The sequence below is a fragment of the Lynx canadensis genome, chromosome C2 (assembly GCF_007474595.2).
Source record: "Lynx canadensis isolate LIC74 chromosome C2, mLynCan4.pri.v2, whole genome shotgun sequence".
In the NCBI taxonomy this organism is placed as follows: Eukaryota; Metazoa; Chordata; class Mammalia; order Carnivora; family Felidae; genus Lynx; species Lynx canadensis.
In genome coordinates, this window is record NC_044311.2 from 87,061,312 (window position 1) to 87,077,314 (window position 16,003).

Sequence of the window (16,003 nt, forward strand, 5' to 3'; positions counted from 1 at the left end):
GACCTAGACTAGGAGCTCCGTTGAGGTTCAGGTAAGAAAAGGGCCCATGAGAGGGTCAAGAGAGTTGATTCCGGGATGGGGAGGAGATACAGTCAGAGGAAGCAGTCAGTGATGTGGTGTGAAGAGGACACCCACTCCTGTCCCCACACACCTAAAAATATCCCCCAAGGGTCAAGCACAGTTCTCTCCCTCTTTCGCTCTCCTCCTAAAGTACAACTCTTGGGACAGGACAGTGTAGTCTCGGGGACTCGGTTGCCTTCTGAGGTGTAGGCAAGGCAAGCAAGGAAAACAAAGGCATTGACCTGGAGAGAGGCATTGACATAGGTGCCTTGGTTCCACCCTGACAAAGCCAAGAGACAGGGCTGACTCAGCTTCCTCAGCAGTTGCCACAGGAATGCTCCCTGGGTCATTCCTCTCTAGCCTGGTGAGAGGCCTTGAGCTTAATTGCCCAAAGCCCTGAACTTTAGACTTCCTTAGAGCAGATAGCAGGGCGTTGAAGATGTCTCTGAAATTTCTTCAGGACAGAATGGTGGGAGGGGGAGGTAGGAGGAGGGGGACGAAGAACCAGAGGGGGTCAGGAAGGGATGGCAGCCAAGACTGACATCGCCGTTTATGCAGCCGTTTATGCAGCCTCCCAGGGACTGGGAGCAGATAGCAGGGCGTTGAAGATGTTCTCTGAAATTTCTTCAGGACAGAATGGTGGGAGGGGGAGGTAGGGGGAGGGGATGGCAGCCAAGACTGACATCGCCGTTATGCAGCCGTTTATGCAGCCTCCCAGGGACTGGGAGGCTCAGGGGAGACTGGTTAATTCTTAGGTCTGATGACGAGGGAGGGAGGAATGGCAGGGTGTTGGTGAGAGGGAGGGCTTTCGCTCTGAGCGGGTACTTCTGCCCCACCCAGAATCCCTAGGTGGCTGTCTTCTATGCAGTGTGACCCACGGATACTCCAGGGCAATGACGCCCTGACTCAAGGCCAGCCCACCCTTAGCTAAGGTATGGCAAGAGGAGAGCTGGACCTGCCAGTCACGTTCTTCCCTTGCTAATTTCGGACCGCTGGCTGTCACACCCTGAATTTTAGACCCAAAGAAGAATGACTCATTCTTCTTTTTTTTTTTTTTTTTTTTTTTTTTTTTTTTTGCTCAGTCTCACAAAATTGCATGATTGCATGATGGGACACACCTATCACTTCAATGTTGCTTCTTTTGGTGTAAGGATCATTTTTGAAAAATCATAGTATAAAAACCCCATAAATGTCATCAGTTTTCCTCAGGGGTCCTCAATCATTTGTTTTTGTTTTTGTTTTTGTTTTTTATATATGAAATTTATTGTCAAATTGGTTTCCATACAACACCCAGTGCTCATCCCAAAAGGTGCCCTCTTCAATACCCATCACCCACCCTCCCCTCCCTCCCACCCCCCATCAACCCTCAGTTTGTTCTCAGTTTTTAACAGTCTCTTATGCTTTGGCTCTCTCCCACTCTAACCTCTTTTTTTTTTTTTTCCTTCCCCTCCCCCATGGGTTCCTGTTAAGTTTCTCAGGATCCACATAAGAGTGAAACCATATGGCATCTGTCTTTCTCTGTATGGCTTATTTCACTTAGCATCACACTCTCCAGTTCCATCCACGTTGCTACAAAAGGCCATATTTCATTTTTTCTCATTGCTACGTAGTATTCCATTGTGTATATAAACCACAATTTCTTTATCCATTCATCAGTTGATGGACATTTAGGCTCTTTCCATAATTTGGCTATTGTTGAGAGTGCTGCTATGAACATTGGGGTACAAGTGCCCCTATGCATCAGTACTCCTGTATCCCTTGGATAAATTCCTAGCAGTGCTATTGCTGGGTCATAGGGTAGGTCTATTTTTAATTTTCTGAGGAACCTCCACACTGCTTTCCAGAGCGGCTGCACCAATTTGCATTCCCACCAACAGTGCAAGAGTGTTCCCGTTTCTCCACATCCTCTCCAGCATCTATAGTCTCCTGATTTGTTCATTTTGGCCACTCTGACTGGCGTGAGGTGATACCTGAGTGTGGTTTTGATTTGTATTTCCCTGATAAGGAGCGACGCTGAACATCTTTTCATGTGCCTGTTGGCCATCCGGATGTCTTCTTTAGAGAAGTGTCTATTCATGTTTTCTGCCCATTTCTTCACTGGGTTATTTGTTTTTCAGGTGTGGAGTTTGGTGAGCTCTTTATAGATTTTGGATACTAGCCCTTTGTCCGATATGTCATTTGCAAATATCTTTTCCCATTCCGTTGGTTGCCTTTTAGTTTTGTTGGTTGTTTCCTTTGCTGTGCAGAAGCTTTTTATCTTCATAAGGTCCCAGTAATTCACTTTTGCTTTTAATTCCCTTGCCTTTGGGGATGTGTCGAGTAAGAGATTGCTACGGCTGAGGTCAGAGAGGTCTTTTCCTGCTTTCTCCTCTAAGGTTTTGATGGTTTCCTGTCTCACATTCAGGTCCTTTATCCATTTTGAGTTTATTTTTGTGAATGGTGTGAGAAAGTGGTCTAGTTTCAACCTTCTGCATGTTGCTGTCCAGTTCTCCCAGCACCATTTGTTAAAGAGACTGTCTTTTTTCCATTGGATGTTCTTTCCTGCTTTGTCAAAGATGAGTTGGCCATACTTTTGTGGGTCTAGTTCTGGGGTTTCTATTCTATTCCATTGGTCTATGTGTCTGTTTTTGTGCCAGGTCCTCAATCATTTGATATTTAAAGGCCATTGTCTCTTTTTAAAAAAAATTTCTTGTTGAGGTAAAATTCACATAACACAAAATTCACCAGTTTAGTCATTATAAAGTATAAAATTCAGTGTTTTTTTAAAAGAATTTTTAACATTTATTTATTTTTGAGAGAAAGAGAGAGACAGAGTGTGAGCAGGGGAGGGGCAGAGAGATGGAAACACAGAATCTGAAGCAGGCTCCAGGCTCTGAGCTGTCAGCACAGAGCCTGATTTGAGGCTTGAATTCACGAACACGAGATCATGACCTGAGCTGAAGTCAGATGCTTAACCAACTGAGCCACCCAGGTGCCCCTAATTCAGTGTTTTTTTAGTGTATTTATAATGTTGTGCAACTATCACCATTACTTTAATTGCAGAAAATTTCCATCAGCCCAAAAAGAAACCTCCTACTTCCCAATTCTTCCTTCTTCCCATCCCCTGGCAACCACTAATCTACTTCCTCTCTCTATGGATTTGCCTATTCTGGCAAATAGGCAATTCTGGCAAATGATTCTACTAAATAGAATCATATGGGGGCTCCTGGGTGGCTCAGTTGATTGAGCGTCTGACTCTTGATTTTGGCTTGAGTCATAATTCCAGGGTCGTGGGATCGAACCCCATGTCGGACACTGAGCATGGAGCCTGCTTGAGACTCTCTCTCTCTCTCTCTCTCTCTCTCTCTCTTCTCTCTGCCCCTTTCTCCCACTCATGCTCTGTCTCTCTAAAAATAAAAGATATAATCATACAATTTGGTGTTTTGTGCCTGACTTTTTTCATGGGACATGTTTTCAAGGTTCATCCATGTTGCAGCAGGTACCAGTGCTCTGCTCCTTCTTATGGTTGAATAATATTCCATTGGGTGGACATACCTTATTTAGTTCACCCATTCATCAGTGAATGGGCATTTGGGTTATTTCCATTTTTTGGCTATGAATAATGCTGCTACTTTCCTGAACTCATTTATTAGCTCTGATATTTTGTATGTGTGTGCGTGCGTGTGTGTGTGTGTGTGTGTGTGTTCTTTAAGGTTTCCTATATACAAAACTGTGTTTGCAAATAGAGATTTTGGAGATTTGCAGTGTAGATGCCCTTTCTTTCTTTCTTTCTTTCTTTCTTTCTTTCTTTCTTTCTTTCTTTCCCTCCCTCTCTTCCTTCCTTCCTTCCTTCCTTCCTTCCTTCCTTCCCTAGTTGCTCTAACTACAAATTCCAGTACAATGTTAAATAAAAGTGGCAAAAACAAGCATCCCTGTCTTGTTCCTGATCTTATAAGGAAAGCTTTCAGTCTTTCATCATTAAGTGTAATGTTAGCTGTGGGTTTTTCATAAATGCCCTTTATGTGAGAAACATCCTTTCTATTCCTAGGCTGTGGAGTGTTTTAATCATGGAATGGTATTGGATTTTGCCAAATGCCTTTTCTTCATTAAGATGACCATATATATTTTTTCCTTCATTCTGTTAATGTGGTGTAGTAGCTGATTTATGTGTGTTGGACCGCTCTTGGGTTCCTGGAATAAATCCCACTTGGTCATGGTGTATAATCTTTTAATATGCTTCTGGATTCAGTTTGCTAGTATTTCACCAAAGATTTTTGCATCCATATTGATAAAGGATATTAGTCCGTAGGGGATTTTTTGTGATGTCTTCAGCTGGCTTTGGTGTCATGGTAATATTGACATCACAGAATGAGGTAGGAAGGTGTTCCTTTTTCTCTTCTGTTTCTTGGAAGAGTTTGAAGAGGATTGGTGTTCATTTTTTAATGTCATATAGAGTTTACTAGTGAAGCTATCAGCCATTCTTTTTTTGAAGAGCCTACTAGGCTGTCAACCTTGTTGATTTTCCCTTTCTGAACTTTTAGCTATTTTAGACTAGCTCCTTATTGATTGATGACCTTTTGGGTGATTTAAATGATGTTCCAATATCACTTATATCAGTATAAAATTCTGCTTTTTTTTTTTGCAAGACTTTAAGTGTTACTTGGTAGTAAATTGTCATTGTACTTGCATTGTTTTGCATTACAGTTGAAATGGAAAAGGAAGATGCTAGTTTTTTAAGTTTATTTGTTTATTTTGAGAGAGAGAGAGACAAAGCAAAGGAAGGGGCAGAGAGAAAGGGAGACAGAGAATCCCAAGCAGGCTCTGCACTGCCAGTATAGAGCCCGACATGGGGTTAGAATCCATGAACTGTGAGATCACAACCTGAGCTGAAGTCAAGAGCTGGACGCTTAACCAACTGAGCCACGCAGGCACCCCAGAAGATGCTAGTTTTAATGAAAGGTGATGTTCGAGTGAGGCCTCATTTCTTATTCATCATTTAATATTTTTGCGTTTATTTTTTGTTTACTGCATAGCATCATAAATTTAGGGATTCAGATAATGACAACTAAGTATGCAAGAAGCAGGGGCGCCTGGGTGACTCAGTTGGTTAAGCGACTGACTCTTGGTTTCAGCTCAGGTCATGATCTCAGGGTTCCTGAACTTGAGCCCTGCGTCAGGCTCCATGCTGGGCACCTGCTTGGGATTCTCTCTCTCCCTCCTTCTCTGTCCCTCCCTGTTCAAACTCTCTCTCTCAAAATAAATAAATTTTAAAAAAATGCAAAAAAACACCCCCAAACCCTGGATTCTAAAACTACAAACATCAAAATATATGGTGCTAAATTCAATAAATAGATAAAACAAAAAATTTGCAAATGGACTTTAGAGATGAGCATGCACGATGTTCATTAGGGAATAATTTTAGGATCAATGCCTGTAAAAACAAAGGAAAGGAAACAGGACTGAGCAGAGGAGAAGTCAGCCTGTGCTAAGAGCCCAACCATATCCTTAGCCAAGCTATAGGTCACACAGGGGCTGGATGGCCCTTCAGAATGGTTGTGCACTGAGAGTAGTTGTGCACTGAGAAAAGTGTGTGGGCCTTTATACTGTATATTGCTCACTCCTTGGATGCAAACTGCTATGGAAGGAGGCGGAACCTTGGGTGAGGTCACTTTCTCTAGGGGAGGCACTCCCCAAAGCTGAGTCTGTCTTCTAGCAGCTGGGGGTAAGTTCTTCATTCCTGAGGGTGTCTGGAAGGCACCTCCCCGTGCTGCCCACAGATCATAGCATATATGAAAAATTTAGAATCTGATGTAAGAGAGAAAAGAAAGCTTACTCAAAACTACTGCTGGAATAATTGATTATAATGATATGAGAAAAATACACTTCAGGCCTTTACCTTCTATTTTATCCTTACATTAGTTTCAGATTAAAGAATTAAATGGAAAAGAACACAAGAAATACAGCTAAATATTCATCAGACAGGAGAGGGGAAAAGTAAGGTAAAATAATGCTAAGGAAATGATAAATAGATTTGATTACATAACAACAACACAAGGGGTACGTAGGTGGCTCAGTCAGACTCTTGATCTCAGCTCAGGTCTTGATCTCAGGGTCGTGAGTTCAAGCCCTGCATTGGGTTCCACACTAGGCATGAAGCCTACCTAAAAAAAGAGAGAGAGAGAAATCACAAAAACTTTATGTGAAACATTACACACAAAATTAAAAGGCAAACAACAAACTGGGAATATATTTGCAAAAAATACAAATTTTTTTTATATGAAAAAAATGTTAGCAAGGACGTGGAGAAATTGGAGCCTTGTGCATTGTTGGTGAGAATGTAAAATGGTACAGCTGCTGTGGAAAATCCTGTGGCAGCCCCTCAAAATATGAAACATAAGACTACATATGATCCAGAAATTCTGCTTCTGGATATGTACTCAAAAGGATGGGAAACAGGGACTTGAAGAGATATTTGCACACCCACGTTCATAGCAGCGTTATTCACAACAGCTCAGAGGTGGAAACAACCTAAATGCCATCAACAGGTGAACAAGACAAACCAAATGTGGCAAATACATACAATGAAATATTATTCAGCCTGGAAAAGGAAGGGAATTCTGACACCTGCTGCAACATACCAACTTTCAGGACGGCTAAAGGCCAATGATGAACCCTGAGGACACGATGCTGCGTGGAAAAAGCCAGACATAAGAGGACAGGTGTTGTGTGATTCCACTTATATGAGGGACCAACAATAGTCAAATACAGAGACAGAAAGCAGAGCAGTGGTTACCGGATGGGGCAGGGGTGATTGAGGAGTCACTGCGTAGTGGGTACGGAGTTTCTGTTCGGGATGATGGAAGAGGTCTGAAATGGGTGATGGTGAAGGCTGTACGACATTGTGAATGTACTTAACTGGAAAGTGGCTAAAATGATCAATTTTATGTTATGTACATTTATCACCCATGAAAAAAGGGAAAAATAGCCCAACATTTCTACACTGAGATAAAGCAAAAGATGGAAAAGGGCAATTCACAAGACGACTACAATAAGATGACCTCTGGGTGCATAAGAATACTTAACTTCATAAGCAGCTTAAGGAGATATAAATGAAATGATCAAGGTAACATTTGTCATCTATAAAAGTTGAGAAATTATTTTATGTTGATATTTGATTATAGTGTTAGTATTATCATATGCTTATGCTCATAACAGCAGTGTGAACATGCACAAACCTTCTGGCAAATATCTTGCAAATTATGCCAAAGGTGTTTTAAATATTCACATTTGTTGACCCAAAGTGCACCTGCGAGGGGTGTACACTGAGGAAACAGCCGGAGATGCAGGCAGAGTCACCACTTGAGCAAAAGAACAGAGGAAGCGAGATCTTCACTTACCACGTTTGTGGCAAAGAATTCCAGGGAAACGGGAGAGCAAGTGCAGAGGACCCAGGACTGGAGAATGCCGGGTGTGTTTGAGGAACAGCAAGGAGGCTAGTGTGCCTGGCTGATGTGGAGTGAGCAAGGGGCTGAGTGTTAGGAAATGAGGACAGAAAGTTAGAGGAGCCAGGTCAGGCAGGGCCTTGAAGGCCATGGTAAGGACTTTGGATTTTACTCTGAGCGACCTATGAAGCAGTTGGAAGGTTCCAACCAGAGGCCATGAGCTAAGTTCTAAAAGGAGCACTGGCTGCTATTTGGAACAGAGTCCATTAAAGGCCAAGGACAGAGGAGGCACGGGGCAGTTAGAAGGTTATCGGAATATCCAGGCAAGAGAGGGTGATGGCTTGGACTTGAGAGATTCTATTTTGATGGCAGAGCTGGTGGATTGGATGAGATAAGGACAGGAGTCAGGCGAGTCCACGGGTTTGATCTGAACAATAGGGTGAATGATGGTCCTGATGACTGGGATGAACAGCACTGGGGGAGAAGGAGGTTTTTGGAGGATGGAATCCAGGGATTGACCGACAGTGAGGTGTCTGCCCCGTGGTCACATCAGCTTATTCTACGGAAGTCTGTAATCGTGTGTCTATTCCCTGTATCCCTTTATGTCCTTCGATGTTTCTTCCAGAAGACCCCATCTCTGGTCTGCAGCTTCACACAAAAAGGAAAGGAGCAGAGAAACCATATGTTGACGACAAGGCACATTAACTTGTTCCAGGAGCTAACGTTATCAGAATGGAGGAGAATGGAATCTCTACTGGGGTGAGGTATATAAGTGATGGGTCCCCATAATTATTCCATGAAGACTTGACTGGTAATTAACCTGAGGAGGAAAAATGAATTAATGGACAGTGAAAAACACTGGCGAATCTGTTACCTAAGGTGTGTGCCAAAATTGCTGCCAATTGACATACGTGTTTTAAACTAAGGAATAAAATATTCTTAGAAGCCAATTTGTTGACAGTCTGTGTTGGGCTTTGCCCTGGAATTCAAATGTACTTTTACCCACTCTGCAAGAGTATCCAAAGTACTGAAAAAATTTATTCATATTGATAACCCCATACCTATACGGGTATTAGATTTAATCCTCTTTTTTATTTATCAGCTTACCCCACAATGTGGGCCCAATAAATAGGGCAGCTCTTACAATATTGTTGAGCACATAAGAAAATATGGAGCATGTTAATTATATCTGTGCGTTAACGTCCTTCTATGCGTGGTAGTGCCATGTCACAGGTCATGAGGGGGCAGAGCAGGTCTTTGGTGTCACCTACCAGTCAAAAAGACACAAAGTCAATTTTATTCTTCTGAATTTGGGCCCCAGCTTCAGAAAATAGCAACATCAAGAGGCACCTGAGTGGCTCAGCCGGTTAAATGGTTAAGTGTCCGTGCTGAGCATGCAGCCTGCTTGGGATTCTCTCTCTCTCTCTGCCCCTCCCCCACTCTCTCTGTCTAGCACACCAGTGCGCTCGCTCTTTCTCTCTCTCAAGATAAACATTAAGAAAAAAACAAAAAACAAAAAAACAAACAAAGTAGGACTCTTAGAATTACATATTTTATCCATGTTGAAGAACAGCGCAATCACTGTTGAAATTAAGGTGACATTCAAAATGGCCATCACACTTCTACACGCGGGAGCCCTGAAAATGTGTGCAGCTGCTGTATCTCAGAAGACTCCCACTCGGTTGGTGGTAGCAGTTCTGAGGCTAATTGGTGGTGGCTGGGTCACAGGGCTATGCGCGAGCTGCAGGAGAGGCTTTGAATGCGATTATCTGGCAGTTTTAGCTCCAACTGGTATGGGGACCAGTCTTTGCCCTTCGTGATAAGGTACAGTGCAGGGAATCCTCCAAAAACAGAGGGGTTCAGATGCTTAATGGCCAAAACAAATGACCAATGTCAGCCGCATGTAACAGAAAATCCAGCTATCTTCTCATATAATAAGCAGCTCAGAGGGAGGCAGTTTAAGTCTGGGGCAGTGACTCAACAATGTCATTCTTTGTAACCTGTTGACATACTGCCTAATGGGTCCAAGGTGGTGCCTTCAGCCAGCACATCTAGGTTCAAGACCAGAAGAAGAGGACAAGGCAAATCTTTTCTGAGAATCCTCAGCAGACATCCCCTTTGTCTCATTGACCAGACTTGTGTCATGAAGCCAGCCCTGGAAATGAGGGAAGTTAGAAAATTATCTAGCTGCCCCTCCACTCCCCAAAGTGGAATTTTGTAATAATAAAAGAGGGGAAAAAAATAGAGTGAACAACAAGCACTGTTTGCTTCAATTAGCACTGAGCCTGAAAAGATGACTAGAATCGCCCACCTTCTCCCCATGTGTCTCTCTAATCTCATGTAGTCTCAAAGCCAACCTCATAGGGCAGGACCACTCAGTCCCTGGCACAAGTGTGTGTGTTGGGGGGGGGGGAAGGGGAGGGGGTTGCTGTTGGAAGTTCTGGTCACTGGCTGCAGACAGTTCTGCTGAAGAGCCCCTAGCCTCCATTCTCCTCAACCTCTATGATGTCACATTGGAGCTTCTTTCCTTCCACCCTGGGCTGTGGCTTCCGAGGCTGCTGTGGCCATGGGGCTCCTGGAGCCAGCTGGGGTGAGGGAGCCTGGTGACTCTGATCTCCCCTGGGGGTGCAGGAGGTCCAGCCATGCCAGTCTTGAAGGACGCCATGCCCCTCATGAAGGAGCCCCATCCCCTGCCTCAGGCCCCGCTTCCCTGGATCCTCCCAAGCCTGTTTGCTGCCTTCAATGTGGTGCTGCTGGTAGTTTTCAGTGGCCTTTTCTTTGCATTCCCGTGAGTCTCCCTCCCACACGAGCCACAGGTTTCCTACAGAGACAGAAAGGAAGACAGATAATGACAGTGCAGAGGAAGGGGAAGGGTGGAAGAGGGGCGAGAGAAGGGAGGATACTCTAGGCAGAGGGAATCGAATGTGCAAAGGCACGGGTATATAGTGCTTGGTGCCTCTGGGAGCTGCAGGTGGCCCGTAACACTGGGTGACATTTGGTGGAGTCTCTATGGATCTGTCACCAGCCTGGATATTTAGAGCAGGCTTCAAGGGGTTCAGAACCACTTGGGTTCTGACCAAGTGGACCAGGTTCAGAGAGAACTTCACCTCCCCACCCCCACCCCAGATCAGGGCTGAGCCCCGCTCTGGTCTCAGTTGCAGGTGGCTGGCCCAGAATGGGGAGTGGGCTTTTCCTCTTGTCACAGGCCTCCTCTGTGTCCTCACCTTCTTCAGTCTCGTTTCACTCAATTTCTCAGACCCGGGCATCTTGCATCAAGGTGAGGCATTGGTCCCTGGGAGAAGGATGTAACCTCTCCTGAAGGGCTCCTTCCATCTCCCCTCCTCGGGCCTCAGGACCCTTTCAATGCACATCCTCATTTTCCTAGGCCCTGCCTCTGGCACTTCATCGTCTAAGCCACGGAGATGTGGAAAACCAGATTTCTGGAGTTTTCCAGTTGCTTTGGGTGGGGGGAGAAGCCAGCCCTCTGAAACCACTCAGTTCTCCCTTCGTCCTTCCCACTGCACAAACTCCTTAAAGCATCAGTCACAGTTTCAAAGGGCTGAGTCCTCACAGAACACTTCTGCCTGGAAACTTACCTTCCCTTTGAATGCCAGTCTCTCTGTGCTTGGGCAGATTGCTCAGTGGGGACTAGGGATGCCCCTGCCCATCTCTTCCCCACACTTCCTGGAGCCCAGTAATGATAGGGAGCTGGCCTCCCTACCCCCGGAGCAGCAGACTGATGGAAGGCCCTCTTACTGCTGCCCAATCCTCTTCCTGTGACAGGCTCCAATGAACAGGGCCCCATGATGGTGCATGTGGTGTGGGTGAACCAGAGGGCCTTCCGTCTGCAATGGTGCCAAAAGTGCTGCTTCCACCGCCCGCCCCGGACCTACCACTGTCCCTGGTGCAACGTCTGTGTGGAAGTGAGTGCCCTTCTTGACTGCCCACCTGCCCCCACCCTGCCCCTGCCCGGGAGGCCCACCCACACCAGCTCCTGTGGCAGGTGTGAAACCACTTCCGGGATCGCTAAAGGCCAAGGGTGGCAGTAACTCCCAGCCACTCTTGGTCACTCATGCAGGTCACTACCTGTCACCTGTCCTGGGAGGTTGGCCCTTGCCTGTGCAGGTGCTGACACGCAGAGGCATCCACACCTATGCTGGACCTGGTCAGGCCAGGGGGAGAAAGACATTCGTGTCTTCCCCCAGGCTTGCTGACACTAGGTGCCCAAGGCCCTCAGACTGGCTGTAGGCCTGGCCAGGGAAGCTTCGCCTGTCTTCTTTGCATGTCCAGGTCAGAGGGTCTCCTGGGGTCCGAGTGCTGAGCTGTCTCATGTGCACAGGCTACACAGGTTTACAAATGTGCTGTCTTATCTGGTCCTTACAATCCGGGGAGGCCGCCTGAGCAAGGGTATTATTATCCTTATTCAATGGATGAGAAAACAGAGTCCCAGAAATATTCTGTGTCCTGCCCAAAGTTAAACCAGGATGTGTCCCACAGAAGACCAGGAAGGCCTTGTCTCTAAAGGCCTCTTGATATATGACCTTGTGAGCCATGGAGACTTAACAGTGCTCTAACCATTGAAATGCCAGCATTAAGGACTTTGTGGCTGGGTTTCTCCCTAGGGATGGGAGCCAGTTTGAGGGGCCAAGGGTAGGCGGCCTTTGGGAAAGGGGGTAAAACCTCTGATTAGGGGTGCTCCAAGCCTGCCCCCTCCCTCTTGCCCAGGACTTTGACCACCACTGCAAATGGGTTAATAACTGCATTGGTCACCGCAACTTCCGCTTCTTCATGCTGCTGGTCCTGTCCTTGTGCCTCTACTCGGGTGCCCTGCTGGTGACCTGCCTGATCTTCCTGGTGCGCACAACCCACCTGCCCTTCTCCATGGACAAAGCCATGGCGTATCCGCCGTGGGACCCACGTAGGGAGCACTGAGGAGAGCGCGGGGTGGGGATGAGGGGCAGGCTTAGCGGGGAGGGGGGGAGGCGGGGTCGTCCTTCCCCCCCCCCCCAATGGTGTACGGGGAGAACCCCCAGGGACTAGGTGGGGGTGGGCAGGGCCAGGGAGATGGGCGGGGCTAGAAGGGACGGGGAAGAGTTGAGAATCTACCAGGGTCATGATGGGGAATGCTAAAGGTGGCACGGGGCCTGGGGAGGGTAGTGGAGTGAGGTGTACCGGGCGGAGCGCGGGGAGCGGATGGAAGGTCCCGGTTGGGGGCGGGGCTGTTGGGGCGGAGTCGGACGAGGGGCGGGGCCAGGGAGGAAGGTCCGGAGGCTCTGCTCCTTAGCTGGTGCGCAGCATCCTGGTGACCGTACCCGCCACCGGCTTCCTGGTGCCACTCTTCCTGCTGCTGCTGATCCAGGCCATGTCGGTGAGCGCGGCCCAGCGCTCCTGCGAGGGTAAGGTACGCGAGGCCGAGCGGGACGCGGGGATACCGGGCTGTGGGTGGTCACCTTGCGCCTCCGGGACCTCTGCCCTTTCCGCTTTGTGCACCGCCCTGGTGCCTGACGGCCTGACCTGCCTCGAATGCCTCCAGAAGGGCCATTAGCCCTTCTGGACCTAGACGCATCTCAAATCCACCTGCTCCTAGAGCTCGGTGGTCACTCTCCTTCCTGGGTGCACTGCATCGAGGGCCTACTGTGTGCTAGGCCATGTGTGCTTAATTTTGAGCGCTGGGCGGAGAGATGAGTAAGGCTTCATCCTGCGCTTGTGTTGATAGGGTAACTGAAATCAGAATACACCCGCCAGACGCCGGAGAACGCTGCGAGAAAGGGCCTCTCCCACTTTGAGTAGCGCAGACTCAGAGAGGAACTTGAGTTCTGGGAGGACCGCTGTGTGGCGTGGGGAGTGCCGCTTAGTGGTTTGGGACCGTCAGAAAACGGAGAGAGCAAATGTGAGGGGCGCAGCCTGCAGAAAGGCAGGGAAGCCTGCCAGTCTGTCGAATGTGGGTAGGACGGTGAGGAAACGGTGGTAATTGGAGCAGAAGATGGCATGGGAAATCAAGTGGACTGCTCAGGATTGGCCGGAATGAAAGGGCTCAGAAAGTCAGGTAGAGAATTTGGTCTTAATCCAGTGGAAACCTGGCAGCCACGATAGGATTTTTTTTTTTTTTTAACGTTAGACTTCACCTTGTTTCGGTGCACAGTTATATGAGTTTTGACGTGCAGTCCTGTCCTGTAACCACCACCATAATCAAGATTTACAACAGCTCCATCACCCCACAGAAAACTCCCTCACGACCTTCTGTAGCCAGTTTCCCTGTCCACAGCCTCTCGCAGCCACTGTTCTGCTTTCTATCCCTATAGTTTTCCCTCTTCCAGTGGCTCATATAAATGGAATCATAGCCTTTTGAGTCTGGCTTCTTCCACTTAGCATACTGCATTTGAAATGCATCTATGTTGCTGCCCATATCAGTAGTTTCTTCCTTTTTATTGCCACGCAGTATTGCAACATGTGGATATACCCCCACTTGTTTATCCATTTGCTGATGGAAGCGTATTCGGGTTGTTTCCGGTTTTCAGCGATTATAAACATTGGTGTACAGGCACGTGAACATACATTTTCATTTCTTTTTGGGTAAATGCTTAGGCGTGGTATTGCTGGGTCACATGGTAACTGTACATTTAACTTTATGAGGCCGTCAAATTGTTTCCCCAAATGGCTGCATTCCCACTGTGCATTTCCACAGTCAATGTGTGAGAATTTCAGTTGCTCTACATCTTCACTAACATTTGGTATTGTCAGTTTTTTCGTTTTTAATTTTTTTAAATGTTTATTTATTTTTGAGACAGAGAGAGAGAGACTGCACAGAGTGCAAGTGGGGGAGGGGCAGAGAGCAAAGGAGACACAGAATCTGAAACAGGCTGCAGGCTCTGAGCTGTCAGCACAGAGCCGGATGCAGGGCTTGAACCCACGAACAGTGAGATCATGACCTGAGTTGGAAGTCCGATGCTTCACCGACTGAGCCACCCAGGCGCCGCCCCCCCCCCCCCATTTTTTTCTTTGTGAAATTATTGAGTCCTAAGACTTCTCTATGTACTCTGGATTCAGATATGTGTTAACTGTGCCTTCCAAAGATCAGAAGTTTTAAATTCTGCTGAAGTACACTATTGGTTTTTCCCTTTTATAGACCATGTTTTTGGTGTTGTAATTAAGAAAATTTTGCCTAACTCAAGGTCACAAAGATTTTCTTATATTTTCTTCTGGAAGTTTTATAAGTTTTGGATTTTATATTTAGGACTATGACTCATTTTGCATTAAATTTTGTATATGATGCAAGGTAGGGTCAAGATGTATTATTTTTGCAGATGGGCTGTTCCAGCACCATTTGTTGAAAAGACTGTCCTCTTGCATTGAGTTACCTTTGCACATGTGTCAAGAATCAGTTAACTATGTAGTTGTGGGTGTATTTCTGGACTCTGTTCTTTTGCCAATACCACACTGTCTGGATTAGTAGGTTTACATTACGTCTTGAAATTGCACAATGTAAGTTCTCCAACTTTGTTCTTTTGGGGAGTTTTTTTGGTTATCCTAGTTCCTTTGATTTTCCACATAACTTTTAATTTTTTTTTTTTTTCAACGTTTATTTATTTTTGGGACAGAGAGAGACCGAGCATGAACGGGGGAGGGGCAGAGAGAGAGGGAGACACAGAATCGGAAGCAGGCTCCAGACTCTGAGCCATCAGCCCAGAGTCCGACGCGGGGCTCGAACCCACGGACCGCGAGATCGTGACCTGGCTGAAGTCGGACGCTTAACCGACTGCGCCACCCAGGCGCCCCTCCACATAACTTTTAGAATCAGCTTAATTTCCACAAAAATGTTTGCTGAGATTTTTATGTGGATTACATTGAACCTATAGGTCAATTTGGAAAATTGACGTTTTACCAATATTGAGCTTTTGAAGCCACAAACCTCTTTCCATGTACTTCTTCAATTTCTTTCATTAGTGTTTTGTAGTTTTCAGTATATAGATCTTGCATACATTGTGTTAGATCTTTTCTAAGTATTTTTTAAAATGTCTGTTTATTTTTGAGAGAGAGACAGAAGGCAAGCAGGGAGGGACAGAGAGATAGGGAGACAGAGAATCCAAAGCAGGCTCCAGGCTCTGAGCTGTCAGCACAGAGCCCGACGCGGGGCTTGAACTCATGACTGTGAGATCATGACCTGAGCTGAAGTCAGCCACTTAACTGACTGAGCCACCCAGGCTCCCTGATCTTTTCTAAGTATTTTGCTTTTCGTGTTATTATAAATGTGCTACTTTTATTTATTTTATTTTAATTTTTAATTTTTAAATATTTTTTAGATTAATTAAATAGTTTATTTTTGAATTTACGTCCAAGTTAGTTGGCTTATAGTGCAACAATAATTTCAGGAGCAGATTCCTTAATGCCCCTTACCCATTTAGCCCATCCCCCTCCCACAACCCCTCCAGTAACCCTGTTTGTTCTCTATATTTAAGAGTCTCTTGTGTTTTGTCCCCCTCCCTGTTTTTATATTATTTTTGCTTCCTTTACTTTTTTTATTT

The 16,003-nt window shown here is 46.1% G+C and overlaps 1 protein-coding gene across 2 annotated transcripts in view; it reads left to right on the forward strand.

Moving 5' to 3' along the window:
* The first annotated feature begins 10,123 nt into the window (after window positions 1-10,123).
* The window catches only part of ZDHHC19 (zinc finger DHHC-type palmitoyltransferase 19), an 85,285-nt gene continuing 79,405 nt past the window's right edge, over window positions 10,124-16,003 (forward strand). Inside the window, exons 1-5 of one of the 2 annotated variants that reach the window (XM_030328730.1) lie at window positions 10,124-10,269; window positions 10,637-10,758; window positions 11,265-11,404; window positions 12,207-12,379; window positions 12,777-12,882. In XM_030328730.1, the coding sequence (XP_030184590.1) occupies window positions 10,124-10,269; window positions 10,637-10,758; window positions 11,265-11,404; window positions 12,207-12,379; window positions 12,777-12,882 (687 nt within the window). Of the gene's footprint in view, window positions 10,270-10,636; window positions 10,759-11,264; window positions 11,405-12,206; window positions 12,380-12,776; window positions 12,883-16,003 lie in introns of those variants that run through there. The other variant, XR_004344091.1, reaches the window with a different exon arrangement.